The following is a 19447-nucleotide window of genomic DNA, read 5'->3' on the forward strand; positions in this document are numbered from 1 at the left end:
TCCCGTAGGATCCATATCAGTTGTCACACTGATAAGAACAGATACTACACTTGATCATAGCCAAAAGGCCGAGAAGGTATGCCATCACGTCCCTATGGTTGCGGCTAAGAGGATACTTGACACATCACTATGATGGTTCTAATTCATCTCTCCAGAAAAAAATCTAACTTTCTTTTTTAAAAAAAATTACGATCTCAATATTTATAGTTTAATTTATTATCTAATAGAAAAAATGAAGATATATGTATAGGGGAAATTTGATATCAAAATACATTGAATAATTATTCTTATATTAATATTTTGTAGAATATACATATGTAACCACTTTTTTTTTCTTTTTATTCATTACTTTATTGATTTTTTCCTATTTTTTAATGGCTATTCCAATAGCATTTAATTCATTTAAAATTGTGGCGCATGTTATATTAAACCTCTTTAGCGCTTAATTTTTGTTACATAAATATTGCATATACCGGTCTTGTTGGGACATTTCTATTATTTTATATAAAATTACAAATACCCCTTACATAAGTTATTTTGAGTATGAAACAAGATTAGTTCTATGAAGGAAAATGAAATGATTTTAGAGTTAGATATTGGGGATAATGATCTATATGGTGGACCTAACAACTTAGGAAGTAATGTACTAATCCTTCCATCAAACAAGGAGGAACGTAAGAAATTACATAAAGATAGACTAAACAATGAAAACAAAAGAAGCAGAATAAAGGAAAGAAGAGTTAAAGTTAGCAAAAGAAAACTTAGGAAATTAAAACAACTAGAGGAAAGAAAAAGGAGAAAATTAGAACAAAGTGATATAACTAAAGAATTAGAAATATATAGTCTTAATGAAGAAGAGATGCTTTTGATGAGAGATATCTGCACAAGCACTGGATCTAATAATAGAGTACGTAAAATATTAGCAAAACGTTTTATAGATGCAGGATTAGAGGTACCAGAAGATTTAAAAATAAAGAAGTTAAAAATTAAAAATAGAGATAAAGTTGAATTTTGTGAGAAAGATAAATGTTTAAATATTTCTAAAAGTAATTTTAATAAAAAAGATTTGGAAGTACCAAAGCAATATTTAAGTGTCAGGACATATAATAATAATAAATTAGTAAGGGAAGACAACATATTACATGATGATATACCTAAACTAAATATTAATAATGAGAATAAAGAAGAATCTGATAAAAAAGATGATATAAAAACATATGTACGGAAAGTATATAGTATTGTCCCTTCAGAAGGTCCAAATAGACCTAACATTGTTAGATCACCTGAAATAGAAGCTATAAGGAATAATCTACCAGTAAGAATGTTTGAAAGCGATATACTAGAAGGATTAGAAAAAAGTGATATTATTATTGTAACTGGATCAACAGGAAGTGGCAAATCTACTCAAGTTCCTCAGCTTTTATATGAATCTGGATATTGTTCAATGAAGGAAGATAAATTGAAGAGATACAAAATTGGTCTAACTCAACCAAGAAGAATAGCAGCTATTTCACTCAGTAAAAGAATAGGTGAAGAACTAGGAGATAATAATTTTGTAGGATATCAAGTTCGCTATGATAAAGGAAATTGTCCAAAAGATGCTAGCATAAAAGTAATGACAGATGGTATACTATTACAAGAAGTTCAGAAAGATTTGAAATGTTCAGAATATAGTGTAATTATTGTTGATGAAGCTCATGAAAGAACTGTGAATACAGATATACTAATTGGATTACTATCCCGTGTTGTAAAATTAAGAAGAGATTTATTTTCTAATTCTTCTAATTTACTTCCACCATTAAAGTTAATAATAATGTCTGCTACTTTAAGAATAACAGATTTTACAGAAAATAAAAAATTATTTCCTATTATTCCTCCTATAATATCTATTGAAACTCCCAATTTTCCAGTTACTATTCATTATTGTAAAAAAACCCCTAGTGATTATATGAAAGCAGTATACAAAAAAATAATACAGATACATGAAAAATTACCTCCTGGTTCTATATTAGTATTTGTAACTGGAAAAAGAGAAGTAAAACAATTAACGACAATGATAAATAAGGAGAAACATAAAATATTAAAAGACAAGATAGATTGTGATAATCGAACTTTATTTGATGAAGAATATGATGAAAGTAATGATGAAAATAGTGATAATGAGAATATTGATAACGAGAATATTGATAACGAGAATATTGATAACGAGAATAGTGATAATGAAAATAATGATGATGAAAATAGTGTTGATGAAATTAAGAATGAAAGTAATAATGAAAAAGAAATTTTAAGAGATACTGAAATTAAGGAAAATTCTAATGAAAATCATTGTATACCTATACAAAGTAAGGATTTAGATCTACTTTTAGATAAGGATACAGCAAAATATAATGAGTATACTAATGATATACATTTAGATGAAAAAAAAAATTTGGAAGATCAAGAAGATGAAGTTACAAATATTGTGATAATGGATAATAAGGAAGATAAAATAGTTTATGGATCATCATGGGAAGCTTTTAATAAAGAGGACACTAGAAAAAGAAAGATAAGATTACATCAAACAGTTGATTCTAGTGTATGGAAAGGTGGGGGAGGAAATTTAAACTTAGTTACTGAATATAAAAATTCAGGAAAGCATGATTTAGAAGAAATTAAAAGTTATAAATCTATATTAAAAGCTATACCATTATATGCTTCTATGAACTATGATGAGCAAATGAAGGCATTTCAATTACCAGAGTCATCTAATGTACGCCATGTAATAATATCTACAAATGTTGCAGAGACATCAATTACCATACCAAATATTCGATATGTGATTGATACTGGAAAAGAGAAAAGACGTGAGTATATCAACAACTCTGAATCATCATATTTTGCAGTAAGATGGATTTCAAAAGCATCTGCTAATCAAAGAGCAGGTAGAGCTGGTCGTATTGGTCCTGGTCACTGTTATCGTTTATATTCATCACCAGTATATGAAAATTTATTTGAAAAATTTCCTCCAATTAATATTTTATCAATACCATTAGATTCAGTATTATTATATATGCATTCACTTGGAATTCCAAATATATATAACTTTCCGTTTCCATCTCCCCCAAAAGAAGAACATATTGAAAAATCATACAATTTATTAAATATACTTGGTGCAATTAAACAGGATAATAAATCAAAAGTAGTTAAATTAACATCACAAGGTGTAAGTTTATCATATTTTCCATTACTACCTAGATTTGGTAAAATACTTCTGTTAGTAATTGCTCATATAAGAGTAAATTTGTCCAATTGTAATTATATTGATGATATACAAATACAAAATCTGATATATTTACTGCAATATATATGTATAGTGGTATCTTGTTTATCTATTGGAGATATACAAAATAATGAACAATTATTTAACAAAAATATTATGGAATCTCAAAATATAGATAAAAAGGAATCATTTTTAGATATACCACTCAATTATACAAATGATATTGAAAGATTATTGTGGTATTCTATTGGATACTTACAAATTTATCAAAAATTTAAAAATAAAGGTAAAATAGTTCAAATGATTAAACTGCAAGAATATTGTCAATATTATCAATTAAATAATCGTGCAATGAATGAGATGAGATTAATGTCTCGTCAAATATTTTCAATATCAATAAATCGATATTTAATTAATATTTTAAAGTTTAATAATGAAAATCTTTTATTTTCTATTAAAAAATCTGATTGGCTATTACCTTTTCCTAATCCTGAACATAGAAAAATTATCAGAATATGTTATATATCTGGATTTATTGATCATATTGCTGTAAGAGATGATACAAACAGGTTATTTAAAGATGGATATAAAATTACTAGTACTACAGTATCAGATTCAATAATATCAAATATTCATCCAATTAGTACTATTAAGAAGATGAAACCTAAATATCTTGTATACAATCAAGTTTTAATATCAACAGATTTTACTAAACAATATTTATGTGACTGTATTATGATATCTCCAGATGATATTCTTAAATCAACAACTTTGGATCATACATTGATTGATTGTTCAAATTTATTGACATTGCCAAATCCTTTTTATAATCAAGAAAAGGATCAAATAATAGGATTTGCTATACCGAAATATCAGTTAAATGGAATTATAATAAATCTTCCTACATCAGAAATATCATTAAATTCTAGTGGGATATTGGCCTCAGAAATATTTTTAAAAGCTTTGATTGATGGTTTAGTATTTACAAAATTAGAGAAATACAGAAGTTTTATAAATTATTCATCTACTAACTTTTCAAAATTATTTAATAAACTAGTTAATTTTTTATTTAAATATAATATAGATTCAAAAGAAAGTTTAATAAATAGATGGAAAAGTGATGGTACTTTTATTTTGGATTTATTTTTAAGTTTGTATAATATAAAAGCTCATAATACATTAAGACTTGAATGGCCACCAATATAATAATTTTGTCAGAATATTATAAAATACTAATAATTACATATTGTAATTAAGATCTTATATATTAAGATTTTATAACATAATTTGAAATAGATATTTTTATTTACTACAAAACGAGATATTACTAAAAAAATAAAAAATTTTAAGTATTTTGAGATTTTATCCCTGTTTGTTAGATTATAGCGCTAACTTTTAAGTGCTGCTTTAAAGGTCTAACACACAAAATGTGTGGATAGTTAAAAGTTGCATTTCCCCCTATCCCCTCCCCCCTCTATATTCTGCTAAACTAATGAAATATAATAATAATATAATAATAATAAATTTCAACCTATTTATGTATTAATTTGGATAAACTTTTTTTTTTTTATATAAAATAAAAAAAAAGATTATAGGTCTTATAGAATTATAGAAAAGAAAAATTAAACAATATTTCTGGGCCTTTATATCTTATATTTGTATACTTTCAATTTAAGGAATTACAATTTCTGGCGTATATTTTTAGTAAAGAAGTATCTCAGATTATTTTGGAATATTTTATTTATGAGATGCCATCAAATTTTTGGAAAACTCTTGATGATAGTGTAAATTTAATTGTAGGACTATATGAAGGTTTACAATCAGCTTGTACTGCTAATGGTATGGAGCAGTCAGAAAATTCTGAAATAATATTAGATGAAAATCAAATCACTAAATATAATAGGATAAATGGTTATCAAATAGATTCTAATAGTATATCTTCATACTCAACAAGAGTATCATCTTTGTCTCAAGTTCAAAATTGTGGTAGTAGTAACTTATCCAAATGTTCAAGTATTCAAGATATTCCAAAATATAATGAAAATTTATATAATATAATTAGTGGGAATAATATACAATTACCACATAATGATGTTCCAGATTTATCTAACCATACTAAAATGTATTTAACACGTTCTCATATATTAATGTCTGTACTATGTTGTCAGAATATCAACAAAATTGTTGAATCAAGTATTACATGTGGAGATTTTAAATTGAAAGGTCCTGGATTTAGATTAGAAAATATTTATATACCTATAAGAAATGAAAAGTCATCTATTGAATTAAAAATTACAACATTTAATATTAATAATAAAAGAAATGATTTGATGATTGATATACCAATATCAGTATTACATCAATCTAATGAGACTTATCGTTTCTGGTTAATATTAAATGATAAAAAAAATAAATACAATGATTATAGTGATATGTTACCAGAAGCTATTTTTCGTTTAAATATAGATGATGAAAATAGCTGTAGAATTAATGAACCAAAAGTATTAGTATCTTTTATGCGTGTTATGACTGGTATTATTGAAGACATCCAACCAAATTCTATGAGCAAAAGGCACTATAGAGATGGTAAAAACTCTCATTCTGATAAATCTTTAATATATGTTGGCTTATATAATGATCCAATTGATTTAGAAATATCTGATATGCTTAATAATAATCCTATTTTATTAGCAAATAATACTATTGAACGTCTTAATTTCCATGATGGATGTTATAGAATTAATAATATTCAAGTATTAATTCAATTTGGTTATGGAGAAATGTCAAATATTTTATTTGTTCAAGATGAAACATCTAGACAACCATTATTTGATTATTTAAATAATTCAAATGAAAATATAGAATGGTTATCAAGGGAACCAAGTAATGCAACTGAATTGGTACCACCAAATATATTACCAGATTTTTCTGGAACTCAAGCTCCTTGGGAAGTTGAAATTGATAGAAGGAAAGCAATGGAATTAGCATGCCATAGGGCTGCTTTAAGAGAACATATTGCTATACAATATCTTATAGATACTGGTTATCCTAATCCTCCTCATCCAAAATTTTCTCAATGGTTGACACCACCACTTTTTAGAATTGGTCAACAATTTGAACCAGTTCCAATGAGTTATAATTGGGGTCCAAATTATTCAAATATTCAACTGATACCATTAGAGAAACCAAAACAACTTAATATAAGTTAATATCGAATAAAGAATTACCAAATTATTCAATATATATTAATAAATAATCGATAATATAATTGGAAATATAAATTAAGAATTAGATAATAAAAATAAAAACTTTTTTTCCAAAGAATTGTCTTAATATTAGATATAGGAAGTGAATAATTTGTTTAATTGTACATTGTATATAATCTTTTTTTTTTCAAAACCTCAAAGTCTTTTTTTGTAAATATTAATAAATTTAATATTGTTCTAATTTAAATAATATATTTATATTAAATCTTAAATGTAATTTTCAAGATTAATATTAAGACAAAAATTAATATTCTACTTCAACTAAAATCTAATTATACATATCGGAGAAGATATTAGAAATGTTCCTCATTATAGTAAACCATATCTATCCTTTTTTCTTCTTTCTCTATCCAGTGTAATTTAGATTAGATTTTACACCAAAGTTATTTTAAGAAGATTCATCTATCTTTATCTATTTAGTATTATTTAAAAAGAAATATTAATATTCCATTAATGTTAGTTAATAATACGGCTCTTTACTAGAGAAAAAAAATCTTCCCTACTAATAATACCTTGTTGTTTCCTAAATGGATCTTGAGTTGCTAAATTTAACATTCCAATGAGAGTTTCATCATCTAATTCTTCACCTAATTCATTACATAACTTTCTTAAATCATTTAGATCTATGCATCCTTTATTAGAAGTATCAAATATTTTGTAAGCTTCTAATATATCAATATTTGTATCCATAGTATCTAATTCAGATGGTTCAAATATTCCAGTCACTTCATCTACCAAGTTATGTAAACTAATATTCCCATTTGAATCACATAGAGGTCTTAATGATTCACATGCTTCTATTATATGTTCCTTAGGTATAAAATTCCATTCGAGCATTCTATTTTGTAATGTACTTAGAGGAATTGTATCTTTATATTCCCGATCAAGAATTTTCACAACATCAGCTAAATCACGGCTATTATCCCATATTTTTCTTTGTCCAAAGGAGACGGTTTGACCATCTGTTCGTAAATTTGCTGTTGATTGTGATGGTAAGCTCATTCTATATTGTAGAACTTATTTTTTTGTGCTCTTCTATAATAGCTATAATATATCAACTAATTATCTTACTCAAAGTAGTCAACTTATTCCTAATTCCCATGCACGCAATTTTACATATTGTACTTTAGCTATCCGTTGCGCACATGTCTTTGTGTGAATTAGCATGAGACTATAATCATCAAATCTGTAAGGTATTGTATAATTTTAGATTTTATAAAGATCTTATGTATAATCTCACTTTTTATATTTTAAATTTTAATATGTATTATATATATATAGCCAATTTTATATCATTAAAAGAGAAAAAAAAAAAAAGTTTAAAATATTTATTTAAATAAGATCTATTTATAGTATTGTTCTTGTTTTTTCTTATCTATATAATTAATAAAAATATATGAATAGAATCTTTTAAATATACTTCTAATGAAATTGTATATAGGTAATATTATACTAAAGCTTATAATACGATTAAATTGTATCTTTCCATATTTATCTTGATATAATGGATAGTAAATTCTTTGATCTATATATATATAATATATATCTGTTAAATACAAATTTGAAATTATTAAAAATATAATTAATAAATTTATATAATTAGGTAATATTAACCATATATTAAATATATATTTGGATATAGATATAAAATTCTGCTTTATATTATTAAACTTATTTTTTTCCAAATATATTTCTCTCTGCCTTTTTAACATATTTAATTCTCTTGTTTTCTGTACATATAAAGTAAATGTAGAAGGGTAATTAAGTTCACATATTTCTTTCTCTAATTTTAAAATCTTAATATCTAGTAAATTTGGTTTAGTTAACCATTCTAAAAAATTCTTTATTAATATAGAAAATATATAATTAATAACTTCCGAAAGTAATATATATATTATAATAAACATTTCTTAATATTATTCTTTTAAATAATTATAAAAAAAAAAAAAAAAAATTACCGCCTATTGGCGGTTTATGTGTGTTAAATTAACATACACACAAAGTTTAATGAAATAATGGAAAAATTTTATTTATATAACTTATTAAATGAACCAAGTATATATAAAAAAAATCTTTTATAATAAGATAAATATAATCATCTTATATATATTTCAATTCTATATTATTAAAAAATATACATTTGGATATATACATATTAGTTTAATTAATTTAAGATATAAACGTTCAGGATTCTTTAGTGAATTACTTGGCAGTGCAACAAAAGGTATCTCAATACTTTCAAGTGATTATTTATCTCAATCAGAAAATGAACAAGAACAAGAACAAAAATCTATTCAAGCATTTCCAGTTGGTTTATTCCCAAATCCAAAATCACTTCAACTTGAAATGAATTCATTAAGTTCTAATTTAACAAATAATAATAATGAAGCTAATTTAGAAAATGCAAATTCAGAAGTTAAATCAATCTTATCTGGACCTGAACAAAATCAAATGAATTCTAAATCTAATCAAATTAATAAAGATTCAGTCAATAATAATCAAATGTCAAATATATCATCAGGTGCAGTATCAAGAGGAAGTACAAGTGAAATTAAAACTATAACTGAAGATATACAACTTAAAGGTATAGATAAACCAACATCCCCTACAGCAAAAGCACCTGGACAAGTAGTGCAACAAGGTGAAACTATAAAAACAGGTATATCAGGTCCAGTTACTATTAATCAAAATGATAATAAAGTACAAGGAACAACAACTCCACCAAATCTAGTTATTGAAAATAATATTAATGATAAGAATTCTATTATTTCCTCATTTTCTGGAAATTATAAAATTATCATTATTACTGGTTTAATTTTATTAATAATATTAATAATAATCATTAAAATTCATCTTAATAATAAAAAATAAAAAGATTACTAAGCGGTTATTAAAAAATATTAGACAAATATAAATAAGACCTATAACTAATAATCATATGGCGGGATATTCTCTTTAAATATTAGAATATTGTAAATATGTATTTTAAGATCTTAAAATACAACATTCCTAATTCTTTATATTTAATATTATTGATAAACATTTAGAATTAAATAACATTATATTCCTAATTTTTTTTTGTTAATTCTGTTAATTCCAAATATTTTAATGGATAATAAAAAAAATAAAGAAGAAATCTATGATTATATAGAAAAAACTATAGATCTTGAAAAAGAAACACCTACAACTGGAACTCCTAAAATAAAGAAATTACAAAATAAACCATCATTACAAGGGTTAGCTCCTGATAAAGGTGAACTTGCAATTGTCTATTATGAAACACATTTAGGTTCAACACAACATACAGTCTCAACATGTCCAAATATTACTAAAGTTAATGTTGATGAAGGTACTAAATTATTAAATGAGAAATATAAAGATTTACCCAATTTATATACTCCAGTATATACACCTAGTAAATTATTTGGTGGATATGGATTTCCAAAAATAAAATTTTCAAAATTAATTTTTCCATGGGCATCATTCTTATCTGTATTTATATCATATTTATTATCAGCTTCAACATGGTATTTTTGGTTTTATCATCAAAATTATAGATTAGTTATAATACCATTTATAACTTCTTCTATTATTTCATTTTTTGAAACTCCCACTATGCTTGCAAAATATTTATTTAAGAAAATGAGGAATACTTTTATGTGGCAAATATTACCAATGAGTAATATGATGTTTCATGCTACTCTACTTTTTATTGCAGCTATACCAATTAATCTTTTTATTAATATGTTTATTTTTAAAAATATTAATACTGATATATTTAAATTACCATTATCGTATTTAATTGTATCTATTATACAAGTTTGTTATATTATACCATGTATTATGTTTATTATATCATATTCAAGATATGAAGGGGAAATTTTAAAAGAAAGGACTGAATATGATTATTTGTAAGTAATATAGTATAATATTGATTTAATATAATTTAAAAAAAAAAAAAAAAATGTTGATACCATTAATATTTACAAATATTATAAATAATATTATTTAGTTTTATATTCATCTTATTTATTATATTATTATGGTTATTCCAAGAAAAACTTTTCATTTTTTTTTCCAAGAAAATGAATATGATTTATTATTTAATATTTAAAAATTCAAATATGTTAGAGAAAGAGGACTTTATGTAGAAGGTATTTATATAATAACTCAAGATAATATTAAACTTTATGGTTGATTTATTATTCATAATAAAATAAATAATAATTTTAATAATAAATAATATAATAAAGCTCCTAAAAAAAGAAAAAAAAAGTGAAATAAGATATTTTTCTAATATAACCAGATATTCTTAATAAATCTAACAAATATCCAACTATTATTTATATTTCATGGAAATTCAGGAAATATAAGTCATTAAGATTATTAATTATTATGAAATGTATATAACTTTAAATGTAAATATATTTACTATATCTTATGGATGTTATAGAATTTCTCAAAATACATCTTCAGAATTGGGATTATATAAAGATTCTCAAGTAATACTGGATTTATATTATTTCGAGATATGGTATAATTTATATTAATCAAATTTATTTATTTGATTGTTCATTAGATAAAGTAATAACTATTAATTTAATATTTAGAAATCCTGGAAAAATTACTGGAATAATACTTGAAAATATTTTTATAAATAATTATTAAGCTATCTTTACTTTTTATACAACATCTTAAATTTTTTTCTTATAAGATAAGATATCAAGTATTAATATTCCAATTTTATTTATTATTAGCTTAAAGGATATTTTAGTATTCCCTAAGTCATAAAATGAAATTCTATAAAAATGTAAATGTAAAAGAATCTGAAAATAAGAACATATATAAAGTTATTGGAGAAATATAAACATAAACATAATCATAAATGATTAGTTAGTAGTATTAAATATTATGAAATATTCATAAAATTTATATAATCAAAATAAAGAAATAATTCAACAAAAAGATCATTATTTAAAAAAGTTAAATTATAATATTAGAAAAAGATCTTAAAGTGAATTAAAAAAAAAAAAAGGAAATTCATTTAAATAATATCTCTTATTCTTTTTTCCATTCTTAATTTATAGTTCTTAAAATTTATTTGTAAAATATTTTATGATTATTTCTAAATATATAGTCAGATTTTGCACGTAAACGGGATTTTTCTAAATTAGGCATTGGATCTACCAATAAATTCTTATCTCTAAATAAAAACCATAAGAAGAGTAATAACATAGGATAAAATAATGTAAATATAAAAACTAATAAACTTGGAGCTATTTGTAAATATTTATCATCATCAAAATTAAAAAATATATATAATCCATTCATATTTATTGGTAAATATCTTAAAATTGTATTTGGAAAGAAGTCATTAATCCATACAATTGTAAGAAATCCTATTATATATATATATAAATATAAACCATGCATTAAAAAAAATGGTTGATAAGTTGTGTAAGAATCCCAAAATACAAATAAACTTGCTAATGCATGTTTAACAATAGCTAGAATAAATGTTACATTTGTATTTGGATGTGAAACCATCCAATATCCAATATTTACGATTAAACCAGTAGGTAATAAAAAACTTTGGATCATCCATGCACACCAACATATCCATGTTAAATGGGGAGTTTCTGAAATATCATATTCTTTATTGTTATTACTATTACTATTATTATCGTTATTTATTAAATTTTGTTTATTATTATTTTCTTCTTGATATTTTTCTTCATATGGTATTATTTTATCATTATTTGATATTAATGATTCTTCTTCATGTTTATTTAAATTATCTTGTGTTTGATTCTTTAAATATATATATTTGTCTTGTTCAAGGTATTTATATATTATATTATTATTTGTCAATTTTATTTTTTCATCTAAACAAATATTTATACTATTTATAGCTTCTATAGAAGCTAAAGTAAAAATTGAAAAGTATCCAATTGTTACAATACAGCACCAATTTGTAGTGTAATATCTTACAATATTTTCTATATGCCAAATTTTAATTTCTAATGAAATATCATATAATATTGTTACTATAATTATTAATAAGCATAATAATCTAAATATTAAAACTTGTAATATACTAATATTTGGTAACCAACTAGATGAAAATATAACCCTACAATCACCTCGATTTATTTTAAAATATAAATGTGAAAGTTGAAATTCCCATAAAAAAGATTTCCAATATAATTCAATATTTGGATATACAATCTCTTCAAAACTCATAATTTCATTATTAGTCATTTTAAGAGTATATTATTAATTAAGATCTATAATATTATTTTTAAACAATTCAGTTTTTCTATATATTTAAGAAAAAAAAACTGAAAATTTATAAATATCATTGTGTGCAAATAAGAAAAAAAAAAAGGGGATAAATTATTTAGAAAAATATTTATTAAAATTTTTTCTTAAATATAAATTCTAAATATTAAGAATTTCATAATATCGATATATAAATGAAATATCCTTTTTTTTCCATCTATATATATTTATATTTAATAAGTCAATATTTCAAATTTCCAATATAATAGAATATTAATTATATACTAATATAATTCCTTCTTTTTTTTTTTAACAAATTAAAATAAAACTATCAGTCATATATATGTATATATTATATATATACATATATTAATATTATCTAAATTATTAAATCCTTGCTAAGCTAAGAAAGTATCTATAATACTATGAGAATAATGAAATAGTAATAAATATTATAATAATATAATTAAATAACTACTAGAATACATCAGGACCAAATGTATTAGTCAAATTATTCATTACAGATGGATGAGATGACTGTATATATATATTAAGAGTCTGATTTGCATCTTTTAATCTTCTTAACTGAGTCTTATATTCTTGTATATCCTTATCTTTCTGATTACATGAATCCTGAAGTAAATGAAGTTTCTCCAATAAAGATTTCACTACTTTTTGTAATGTATTATGGCTATTCTGTAAATTTTCATACTTTGTACGCAATTCATTATATGATTCCTCAATGGTTACAACTGCCTCAAGATTACGTCGTTTATCTATAAATTGGTCCAATTCATAATCTGGACGTTCCTTGCGTTTATTCATTATATATACAGCATTGTAATTCCTATAATTCTTGTTTATTAATAATTTTTACTAATAAAGTAAAAATAACAATAGTACGCGCGTAGATTGGTCTAAGAGGAAAGTAATTTTCTCTTTTTTTTTTTTGTTTATTAAATATTAAATAAAAATAGGAAATTTTATTAATATTATATTTCAACTAAATCAAATTAAACGGTTTTCTTTGGAATATGGATAATTTTGAGAATCAAGATTATAATATAGCTAATACTGAAAGTAAATATCTTGGTAAGTATTAACATATATAATACAAAAAAAGAAAATAAGAGAAGTGAAATTAAAACAAAAATACAAAACTAAACTATAACTATGATATTGTCATTCTAATAATAAGGAATATATAATTAAAATAAATTTTATCTTTAGATTCACAAATATTAAAATTTTTAACAAAATCATATGAAAAACAAATTAATTTTGCAACTTATCAAGAAAAACAGAAACTTACCTTATATGCTGAATATATATTATCATTATTCCCTACTTTTATAAGAAAGATAAAGATTAAAGATATACTAGATAATAATCTTAAGTTATCAGGTAACTATATAATAATTAATTATTTATCATATTTCAAAATAATTATTTATTATTATAGATAAAGAAAAAAATTTAATACTTTTACAATTAAGAAATTTATTAAATCTATCATCTTACAAATTAATTCAAGATAAGATACCAAATATAGCATCAATGAATTCACTAAATAAACCTAAAATAAAGATCCTATCAACAGAAGATGATTCATGTTATTCTATTAAGACTATAGACTCTAATGAAATAATTAATAATGAAATATAATGGAATATTATAATATTAAAGGCTTTGAATACAAATAAGATATCAATAATTTATTAATTAATATGATTTATAGGTCTACAAAGTATATATTTTCTTTTTTTTCTTCTCTTCTTTTTTCTACTTTCATTTCCTTTTTTTTTCTTAAGAAATCTTATTACTATTACTATTATTATTATTAAATTAAAGATATGGATGTATTTTTTTAATACCCGATGTTACTTTATGATATAACTCCTCAAATGGTTTATCTTTTACACTTTGACCCTTATTAAATGCTATCATTAAAACACTTGCAGGTCTCTTTGACTTACAAGCTGCCCCTAAAGTCCTTTTACTACCCAAATAACCATAGTAAATATCTTTTTCCTCACATAATATTGGTATATGAGCAGCAATATCTACAGGATAAATATCACAAGCTAAGAAGACAATACCTATTTGACCTTTTCTTATACTTTTAGTTACTTCATGAACTCCTCGGCGTATAAATCTTTTATTTTTGATTCCAGATTGTTCTTTAGATTCTCTTTCATATTCATGTACTTTTCTTAAGAGTTTTAAACAACGTTCCAATAATTTTCCTTCCAATATTGGATCTGCTATAACTGAAATACTTTTTATTTTATTTTCTTGATCCGACATTTTTATTTAATTATGTCTAAGTTAGATCATGAATAATCTTTATTCTTACTTTTTTTCCTTTTTATTCTTCTCTTTTTGTTCTCTTTTTCTTTTAATAAATAAAAATTAAAAATAAATTCTTACCTAATTTACCGCCTAAATTTTATTAAAGAATAATGATTCAAAATTTTTTTTTTCAATATTATTTAAATAAGGTGGTAAATTCTAGGAAAGGAGAGAGAGGGGGGATTAAGAAATAAAATAAAAATTTACCCGCTATATTTATTTTTTTTTTTCTTAAATTTAAATTTAATAAAATAATTATGAAACCTTATATATGAATGAAGATAAGATAAGATTTAGATCATTTATATTAGATACTAAGAATGCATTAACCCAACTTGAAGGATGTGGTTATTTAGATGATTCTATTCTGGATTTTTTTTTAGGATTTATAAAAGAATTTTGTATATCTCATAATAATTATACATGGAATATATTTAGTACACTTTTTAATGTATTATTAAGTAAATGTAGTAAAAAAGAAGAATATATTAATATGAGACGTTGGATAAAACGTTTAACATTTCCTTTATTATTACATGACTTTATATTAATACCAATACATAGTAATACTTGTCATTGGTGGATATTAATTATATGTTTTCCAAAAAAAGGTATTAAAATTATAAAAGATTCTAATAAAGATAAACATATAAATATACTAAATGAATATAATGAAAATAATGAATGTATTTTAAAATCATCAATAGGTTGGATTATTTGTTTAGATTCTCTTGGTTATACAAATGTAAAAAAATCAGAAAAACAAGCAACAATTATAAATATTCTAAAATTTTTAAATATTGAATATAATTATAATAATGAATATGAAAATATGAGAAGAGATGGTTTTATTTTCTCAGAAAATATATCAAATGATTGGTATATTATATATAATCCATATAATATACCTAATCAATATAATGGATATGATTGTGGTTTGTATCTAATAGAATATATTCACTGGATATTTCACTATAATATTGATCTAATAAATTCAATGATAAAAAAACATTAAAAAATAATATTAAGTGGTTTTCTAATAATTGGATTGAAAATAGAAGAATATCTTTAAAATTAATAATAATTAAAATAAGGGATAATCCTGATTGGATTTATAATATGAAAATTAAACAAGAAATTTTATCTATATTTGATAATGGATTAGAAATTAAATATAATAATAATGAATTAAAATATTTAACATATTTTTCAAATTCACATCAAGATAATTATAATTCAGAATTATATATACCAAATAATTCTGGTCCAATTTCTTCATTTTTAGCTAATAAACTTGATATTTTATCTAATCGTTTAAATAAATATAAAAGAGATTCATAAATTAGGATAAGTAATATTTATAAATGATTATTATTTTCAATTCTTATCTTATTCCAAAAATTTTCAACTATAACTTCAAACTAAAAATTATATTTATTAAGAAAAAGAAATGAAGGAAAAATTAATATATATTAAGAGAAATAAAATTATTACTTTATAATCTTACCTCTGATTTAGAACATTTATTAGCTATTTTTAAAGAACTCATTATTAATAATAATTGTTGTACGGTTGAAGCAGTAAACCATATTATAGAATTTTGTCCAACACATATTTCAAATGGGAAATATTTTGAAATTGTATTAAGTATATAGCAATGATCAGCTAATAATATATTTGTTAAAGATATAGGTATATTCATAATTATTCCATCTTTAATACATTTATATTGTATATTTTTATTATCTAAAATTTTTTTAGTATTATTTGAGATATTTATTATATTTTTATTTTTTAACAATCCCAAATAATTTTCATTACTTGTCCATATACGTTTTTCTTCAGGAGTTATACAAGTTAATTCAATTTCACCACTAGATATATCAGAGTATGATATTCTAGCACAAATATGATTACCTATATCTATATTTGGTTTATTACGTTTTGTAGCACCTTCAAATGCCATATTATGTAATATAGCATTATATGGAGCATTAATTGATACCTAATAATAAATTAAATATTTGTAATATTAAAAAAAAATAAAGAAGTTAAATATACATCTTTATTAAAACTTACCTTATAAAGATCTCCAATTTTATTTAATACTGTCCCTACAATTATATCACCTTTATTTGGAATATACTAAAAATTAATAAATAGATTTATATTAATAGAATTATTTTAATAATAGATTAAATAAATATTAGATAATATGATTACTTACAATACCATTTAATCCAATAATTATTTCATTATAAGGCCAATAATATGTTCTACATTTAATTCCACTATTTTTACCTAAATAATAATATATAATTTGAAATTAATAAGTCCCTTTTTATCCCCAATAATATGTAAATACTTACAAATATGTTTTTTTCCATCTAATTCAATATCATCACCGGGTAAATAAACTTTATTATCAACTCTAATGAAATTATCACTATCCATTTCAAATTACAATAATTTAAATAATCATAAACATCATTTTGGCGCTAAATAATAAAAAAATATTCATAAACATTTTAGCGCTAAATAGTAAAAAATATTCATAAACAATTTGGCGCTAAATAATAATAAAATCTAATAACTTGATTGTCTTATAGAAGATATAAAGATTTATTATTATTAAAAAAAAGAAAAAAAAAGTGTTTAAAAATATAATAACAATATATATAAGGTAATTAAATAATTTTTATATATGAAAAAATTCTTTTTTATATATGGGAAAATTCTTAGGTGGAAGGGGTAATTTAGGCATTTTAAATACTTTAAGAAGACAAATAATATATCTAATAAATTGGGAAATAAATTTTAATAATAAAAATGAAAAGTTAATTTTACAATTATTAGGACTTCTTGTTCAAAGTGTAACATCAGATCATTATAGAAGTATTACTGCACTTGAAATTTTACAATGTTTAGATTATGTAATGAAAATATTAATATCTAACAAAACAAGAAATAATTGGATTTTACTTTTAAATAATATTGGTAAACATAATTTAATAATAAGGGAATATATAATGAATAGTATTATTAGTATTTTTAATTTTAATGAACAATATTTAGCTTTACAAGATTTAGAATCAAAAGGAATAAGATGGAAAATGATAAATAATCCAATTTATTTAATATTAAGTTTATTATTAAAAGAAGGAAATATTAATATAGAAGAAGTAAAGAATTGTATGAAATATTGTTTAGATTCTAATATTATTTTACCACAAATAATTTTGGAGTTATATTTAATATCATTACCTATTAAGAATTTATTACAACATCCAAATTTTCAAATGACTAAAACTTTTTTTTATATAATAATAGATAAAGCAACTAATAAAATAATTGATTCAAAATATGATAATGAATATTTAGATTTTTTATTTGAAAATGAATTTAATTTAATATTAAAAAAATTATCAGAATTATGTGGTGATCCTTGTAAAGTGAAGATTATCTATAAATTAATAGAATTATCAAATAAGATATATTTAAATAATAATAATTATTATAAAAATTATAGATTATCATTATTAATATGTTTTATTATTAATTTAACATTTAAAATGATTGAAATAACTCCTTGGGATATTTCATTATGGATATGTATGAAATATTTATTATCTCAAATATTAATATACTTTATATCTTCAGATATTATAGATATAAAATTTAATTTAAATAATATAACAAAAGATTTATATTATAAATATAATTTAATAAATAAATTTCAATTAACTTCAGAAGATATCGATCATTTTAAATATTTATTAAATTCAATTTTAATTAGTAATAAATTATATTTCAGATATTATTATTTTGGTAAATTTAATGACATTATAACAAATATACAGAAAATAAAATTTAATGTATATTCAATGATTTGTATGTTGTATTATCTTACTTATAATAATAAAGATTCTTCATTTAATAAATATTTTACTTATAAACAACATATGAGTATTTTTAAAGATATTGTACCAAATTTTAAATTAAAATTATCTACAATATATTTTTCTTCATTGGTTTGTAATATTTCATGGATTTTTGATGAATATCCAAAAGATGATTTTATTAAGAATTATATAGATAAAATATTTCAATTTAAACCTGATTTATTTGATGATTATCATGTTTTTAAAGAATTGTGGTTAAGATATATGAAGTCTAGGATGTAGTTAATATTAAGTAATAATTTAATAATAATAATAAAGTTAAAGTTATTCATAATTAACAGAAAAATTACACTATTTATTGTAAAATCTAGAAAATTATCACG

General features: G+C 21.8%; 13 protein-coding genes across 13 annotated transcripts, besides 65 other annotated features; 7 read left to right on the forward strand and 6 right to left on the reverse strand.

Annotated features, from left to right (window-relative positions):
• Positions 1-562: 562 nt before the first annotated feature.
• CMU_042340 (DEAH box RNA helicase DHR1, putative) lies at positions 563-4468 on the forward strand (the record flags this gene model as incomplete). Its single annotated transcript, XM_002139474.1, has 1 exon — positions 563-4468. The coding sequence occupies one exon, from the start codon at positions 563-565 to the stop codon at positions 4466-4468; it is 3906 nt and encodes a 1301-aa protein (XP_002139510.1).
• Positions 2119-2277: a microsatellite.
• Positions 3667-3725: a sequence feature (AT_rich).
• Positions 4300-4345: a sequence feature (AT_rich).
• A 12-nt stretch (positions 4469-4480) lies between the features above and the next one.
• Positions 4481-4571: a sequence feature (AT_rich).
• Positions 4572-4590: 19 nt separating this feature from the next.
• Positions 4591-4611: a sequence feature (AT_rich).
• Positions 4612-4757: 146 nt separating this feature from the next.
• Positions 4758-4849: a sequence feature (AT_rich).
• A 161-nt stretch (positions 4850-5010) lies between these two features.
• CMU_042350 (uncharacterized protein) lies at positions 5011-6471 on the forward strand (the record flags this gene model as incomplete). The annotated part of the gene is made up of 1 exon (XM_002139475.1): positions 5011-6471. The coding sequence occupies one exon, from the start codon at positions 5011-5013 to the stop codon at positions 6469-6471; it is 1461 nt and encodes a 486-aa protein (XP_002139511.1).
• Positions 5292-5323: a sequence feature (AT_rich).
• Positions 5546-5581: a sequence feature (AT_rich).
• Positions 5650-5678: a sequence feature (AT_rich).
• Positions 6472-6490: 19 nt separating the features above from the next.
• Positions 6491-6578: a sequence feature (AT_rich).
• Positions 6579-6671: 93 nt separating this feature from the next.
• Positions 6672-6780: a sequence feature (AT_rich).
• Positions 6781-6984: 204 nt separating this feature from the next.
• CMU_042360 (uncharacterized protein) lies at positions 6985-7530 on the reverse strand (the record flags this gene model as incomplete). Its single annotated transcript, XM_002139476.1, has 1 exon — positions 6985-7530. The coding sequence occupies one exon, from the start codon at positions 7528-7530 to the stop codon at positions 6985-6987; it is 546 nt and encodes a 181-aa protein (XP_002139512.1).
• A 238-nt stretch (positions 7531-7768) lies between these two features.
• Positions 7769-7926: a sequence feature (AT_rich).
• Positions 7872-8435, reverse strand: CMU_042370 (uncharacterized protein; the record flags this gene model as incomplete). The annotated part of the gene is made up of 1 exon (XM_002139477.1): positions 7872-8435. The coding sequence occupies one exon, from the start codon at positions 8433-8435 to the stop codon at positions 7872-7874; it is 564 nt and encodes a 187-aa protein (XP_002139513.1).
• Positions 8052-8175: a microsatellite.
• Positions 8361-8485: a sequence feature (AT_rich).
• A 58-nt stretch (positions 8486-8543) lies between these two features.
• Positions 8544-9399, forward strand: CMU_042380 (uncharacterized protein; the record flags this gene model as incomplete). The annotated part of the gene is made up of 2 exons (XM_002139478.1): positions 8544-8583; positions 8717-9399. 2 exons carry the CDS (start codon positions 8544-8546, stop codon positions 9397-9399), a joined length of 723 nt encoding a protein of 240 aa, XP_002139514.1.
• Positions 8548-8709: a sequence feature (AT_rich).
• Positions 9339-9402: a sequence feature (AT_rich).
• Positions 9403-9544: 142 nt separating this feature from the next.
• Positions 9545-9594: a sequence feature (AT_rich).
• Positions 9595-9636: 42 nt separating this feature from the next.
• On the forward strand, positions 9637-10443 carry CMU_042390 (uncharacterized protein; the record flags this gene model as incomplete). Its single annotated transcript, XM_002139479.1, has 1 exon — positions 9637-10443. The coding sequence occupies one exon, from the start codon at positions 9637-9639 to the stop codon at positions 10441-10443; it is 807 nt and encodes a 268-aa protein (XP_002139515.1).
• Positions 9972-9999: a sequence feature (AT_rich).
• Positions 10254-10314: a sequence feature (AT_rich).
• Position 10444: 1 nt separating the features above from the next.
• Positions 10445-10548: a microsatellite.
• A 74-nt stretch (positions 10549-10622) lies between these two features.
• Positions 10623-10647: a sequence feature (AT_rich).
• Positions 10648-10725: 78 nt separating this feature from the next.
• Positions 10726-10780: a sequence feature (AT_rich).
• A 130-nt stretch (positions 10781-10910) lies between these two features.
• Positions 10911-10959: a sequence feature (AT_rich).
• Positions 10960-11063: 104 nt separating this feature from the next.
• Positions 11064-11137: a sequence feature (AT_rich).
• A 33-nt stretch (positions 11138-11170) lies between these two features.
• Positions 11171-11196: a sequence feature (AT_rich).
• Positions 11197-11428: 232 nt separating this feature from the next.
• Positions 11429-11664: a sequence feature (AT_rich).
• Positions 11626-12789, reverse strand: CMU_042400 (uncharacterized protein; the record flags this gene model as incomplete). Its single annotated transcript, XM_002139480.1, has 1 exon — positions 11626-12789. The coding sequence occupies one exon, from the start codon at positions 12787-12789 to the stop codon at positions 11626-11628; it is 1164 nt and encodes a 387-aa protein (XP_002139516.1).
• Positions 11830-11851: a sequence feature (AT_rich).
• Positions 11929-11953: a sequence feature (AT_rich).
• Positions 12185-12219: a microsatellite.
• Positions 12371-12439: a sequence feature (AT_rich).
• Positions 12537-12614: a sequence feature (AT_rich).
• Positions 12790-12797: 8 nt separating the features above from the next.
• Positions 12798-12887: a sequence feature (AT_rich).
• Positions 12888-12919: 32 nt separating this feature from the next.
• Positions 12920-13138: a sequence feature (AT_rich).
• Positions 13139-13147: 9 nt separating this feature from the next.
• Positions 13148-13180: a microsatellite.
• Positions 13181-13253: 73 nt separating this feature from the next.
• Positions 13254-13284: a sequence feature (AT_rich).
• A 3-nt stretch (positions 13285-13287) lies between these two features.
• On the reverse strand, positions 13288-13635 carry CMU_042410 (uncharacterized protein; the record flags this gene model as incomplete). The annotated part of the gene is made up of 1 exon (XM_002139481.1): positions 13288-13635. One exon carries the CDS (start codon positions 13633-13635, stop codon positions 13288-13290), a length of 348 nt encoding a protein of 115 aa, XP_002139517.1.
• A 34-nt stretch (positions 13636-13669) lies between these two features.
• Positions 13670-13704: a sequence feature (AT_rich).
• Positions 13705-13749: 45 nt separating this feature from the next.
• Positions 13750-13810: a sequence feature (AT_rich).
• Positions 13811-13844: 34 nt separating this feature from the next.
• Positions 13845-14475, forward strand: CMU_042420 (uncharacterized protein; the record flags this gene model as incomplete). Its single annotated transcript, XM_002139482.1, has 3 exons — positions 13845-13902; positions 14041-14214; positions 14273-14475. The coding sequence occupies 3 exons, from the start codon at positions 13845-13847 to the stop codon at positions 14473-14475; spliced, it is 435 nt and encodes a 144-aa protein (XP_002139518.1).
• Positions 14010-14093: a sequence feature (AT_rich).
• Positions 14220-14319: a sequence feature (AT_rich).
• Positions 14453-14495: a sequence feature (AT_rich).
• Positions 14496-14519: 24 nt separating this feature from the next.
• Positions 14520-14547: a sequence feature (AT_rich).
• A 17-nt stretch (positions 14548-14564) lies between these two features.
• Positions 14565-14618: a microsatellite.
• An 8-nt stretch (positions 14619-14626) lies between these two features.
• Positions 14627-14653: a microsatellite.
• Positions 14654-14655: 2 nt separating this feature from the next.
• Positions 14656-15117, reverse strand: CMU_042430 (60S ribosomal protein L7a, putative; the record flags this gene model as incomplete). The annotated part of the gene is made up of 1 exon (XM_002139483.1): positions 14656-15117. One exon carries the CDS (start codon positions 15115-15117, stop codon positions 14656-14658), a length of 462 nt encoding a protein of 153 aa, XP_002139519.1.
• A 36-nt stretch (positions 15118-15153) lies between these two features.
• Positions 15154-15210: a sequence feature (T-rich).
• Positions 15211-15235: a sequence feature (AT_rich).
• An 18-nt stretch (positions 15236-15253) lies between these two features.
• Positions 15254-15310: a sequence feature (AT_rich).
• A 63-nt stretch (positions 15311-15373) lies between these two features.
• Positions 15374-15421: a sequence feature (AT_rich).
• A 12-nt stretch (positions 15422-15433) lies between these two features.
• CMU_042440 (Ulp1 protease family, C-terminal catalytic domain-containing protein) lies at positions 15434-16503 on the forward strand (the record flags this gene model as incomplete). The annotated part of the gene is made up of 2 exons (XM_002139484.1): positions 15434-16101; positions 16221-16503. The coding sequence occupies 2 exons, from the start codon at positions 15434-15436 to the stop codon at positions 16501-16503; spliced, it is 951 nt and encodes a 316-aa protein (XP_002139520.1).
• Positions 15775-15860: a sequence feature (AT_rich).
• Positions 15934-15982: a sequence feature (AT_rich).
• Positions 16163-16190: a sequence feature (AT_rich).
• Positions 16230-16255: a sequence feature (AT_rich).
• Positions 16328-16372: a sequence feature (AT_rich).
• Positions 16504-16520: 17 nt separating the features above from the next.
• On the reverse strand, positions 16521-17616 carry CMU_042450 (uncharacterized protein; the record flags this gene model as incomplete). Its single annotated transcript, XM_002139485.1, has 5 exons — positions 16521-16583; positions 16670-17167; positions 17242-17307; positions 17390-17463; positions 17532-17616. The coding sequence occupies 5 exons, from the start codon at positions 17614-17616 to the stop codon at positions 16521-16523; spliced, it is 786 nt and encodes a 261-aa protein (XP_002139521.1).
• Positions 16620-16664: a sequence feature (AT_rich).
• Positions 16877-16960: a sequence feature (AT_rich).
• Positions 17169-17209: a sequence feature (AT_rich).
• Positions 17309-17379: a sequence feature (AT_rich).
• Positions 17465-17495: a sequence feature (AT_rich).
• Positions 17617-17774: 158 nt separating the features above from the next.
• Positions 17775-17890: a sequence feature (AT_rich).
• Positions 17889-19346, forward strand: CMU_042460 (uncharacterized protein; the record flags this gene model as incomplete). The annotated part of the gene is made up of 1 exon (XM_002139486.1): positions 17889-19346. One exon carries the CDS (start codon positions 17889-17891, stop codon positions 19344-19346), a length of 1458 nt encoding a protein of 485 aa, XP_002139522.1.
• Positions 17971-18017: a sequence feature (AT_rich).
• Positions 18290-18320: a sequence feature (AT_rich).
• Positions 18473-18588: a sequence feature (AT_rich).
• Positions 18627-18899: a sequence feature (AT_rich).
• Positions 18925-18989: a sequence feature (AT_rich).
• Positions 19151-19185: a sequence feature (AT_rich).
• Positions 19347-19381: a sequence feature (AT_rich).
• Positions 19382-19447: the final 66 nt, after the last annotated feature.

This window comes from Cryptosporidium muris, genomic scaffold (assembly GCF_000006515.1).
Source record: "Cryptosporidium muris RN66 scf_1106632373453 genomic scaffold, whole genome shotgun sequence".
Taxonomy (NCBI): Eukaryota; Apicomplexa; class Conoidasida; order Eucoccidiorida; family Cryptosporidiidae; genus Cryptosporidium; species Cryptosporidium muris.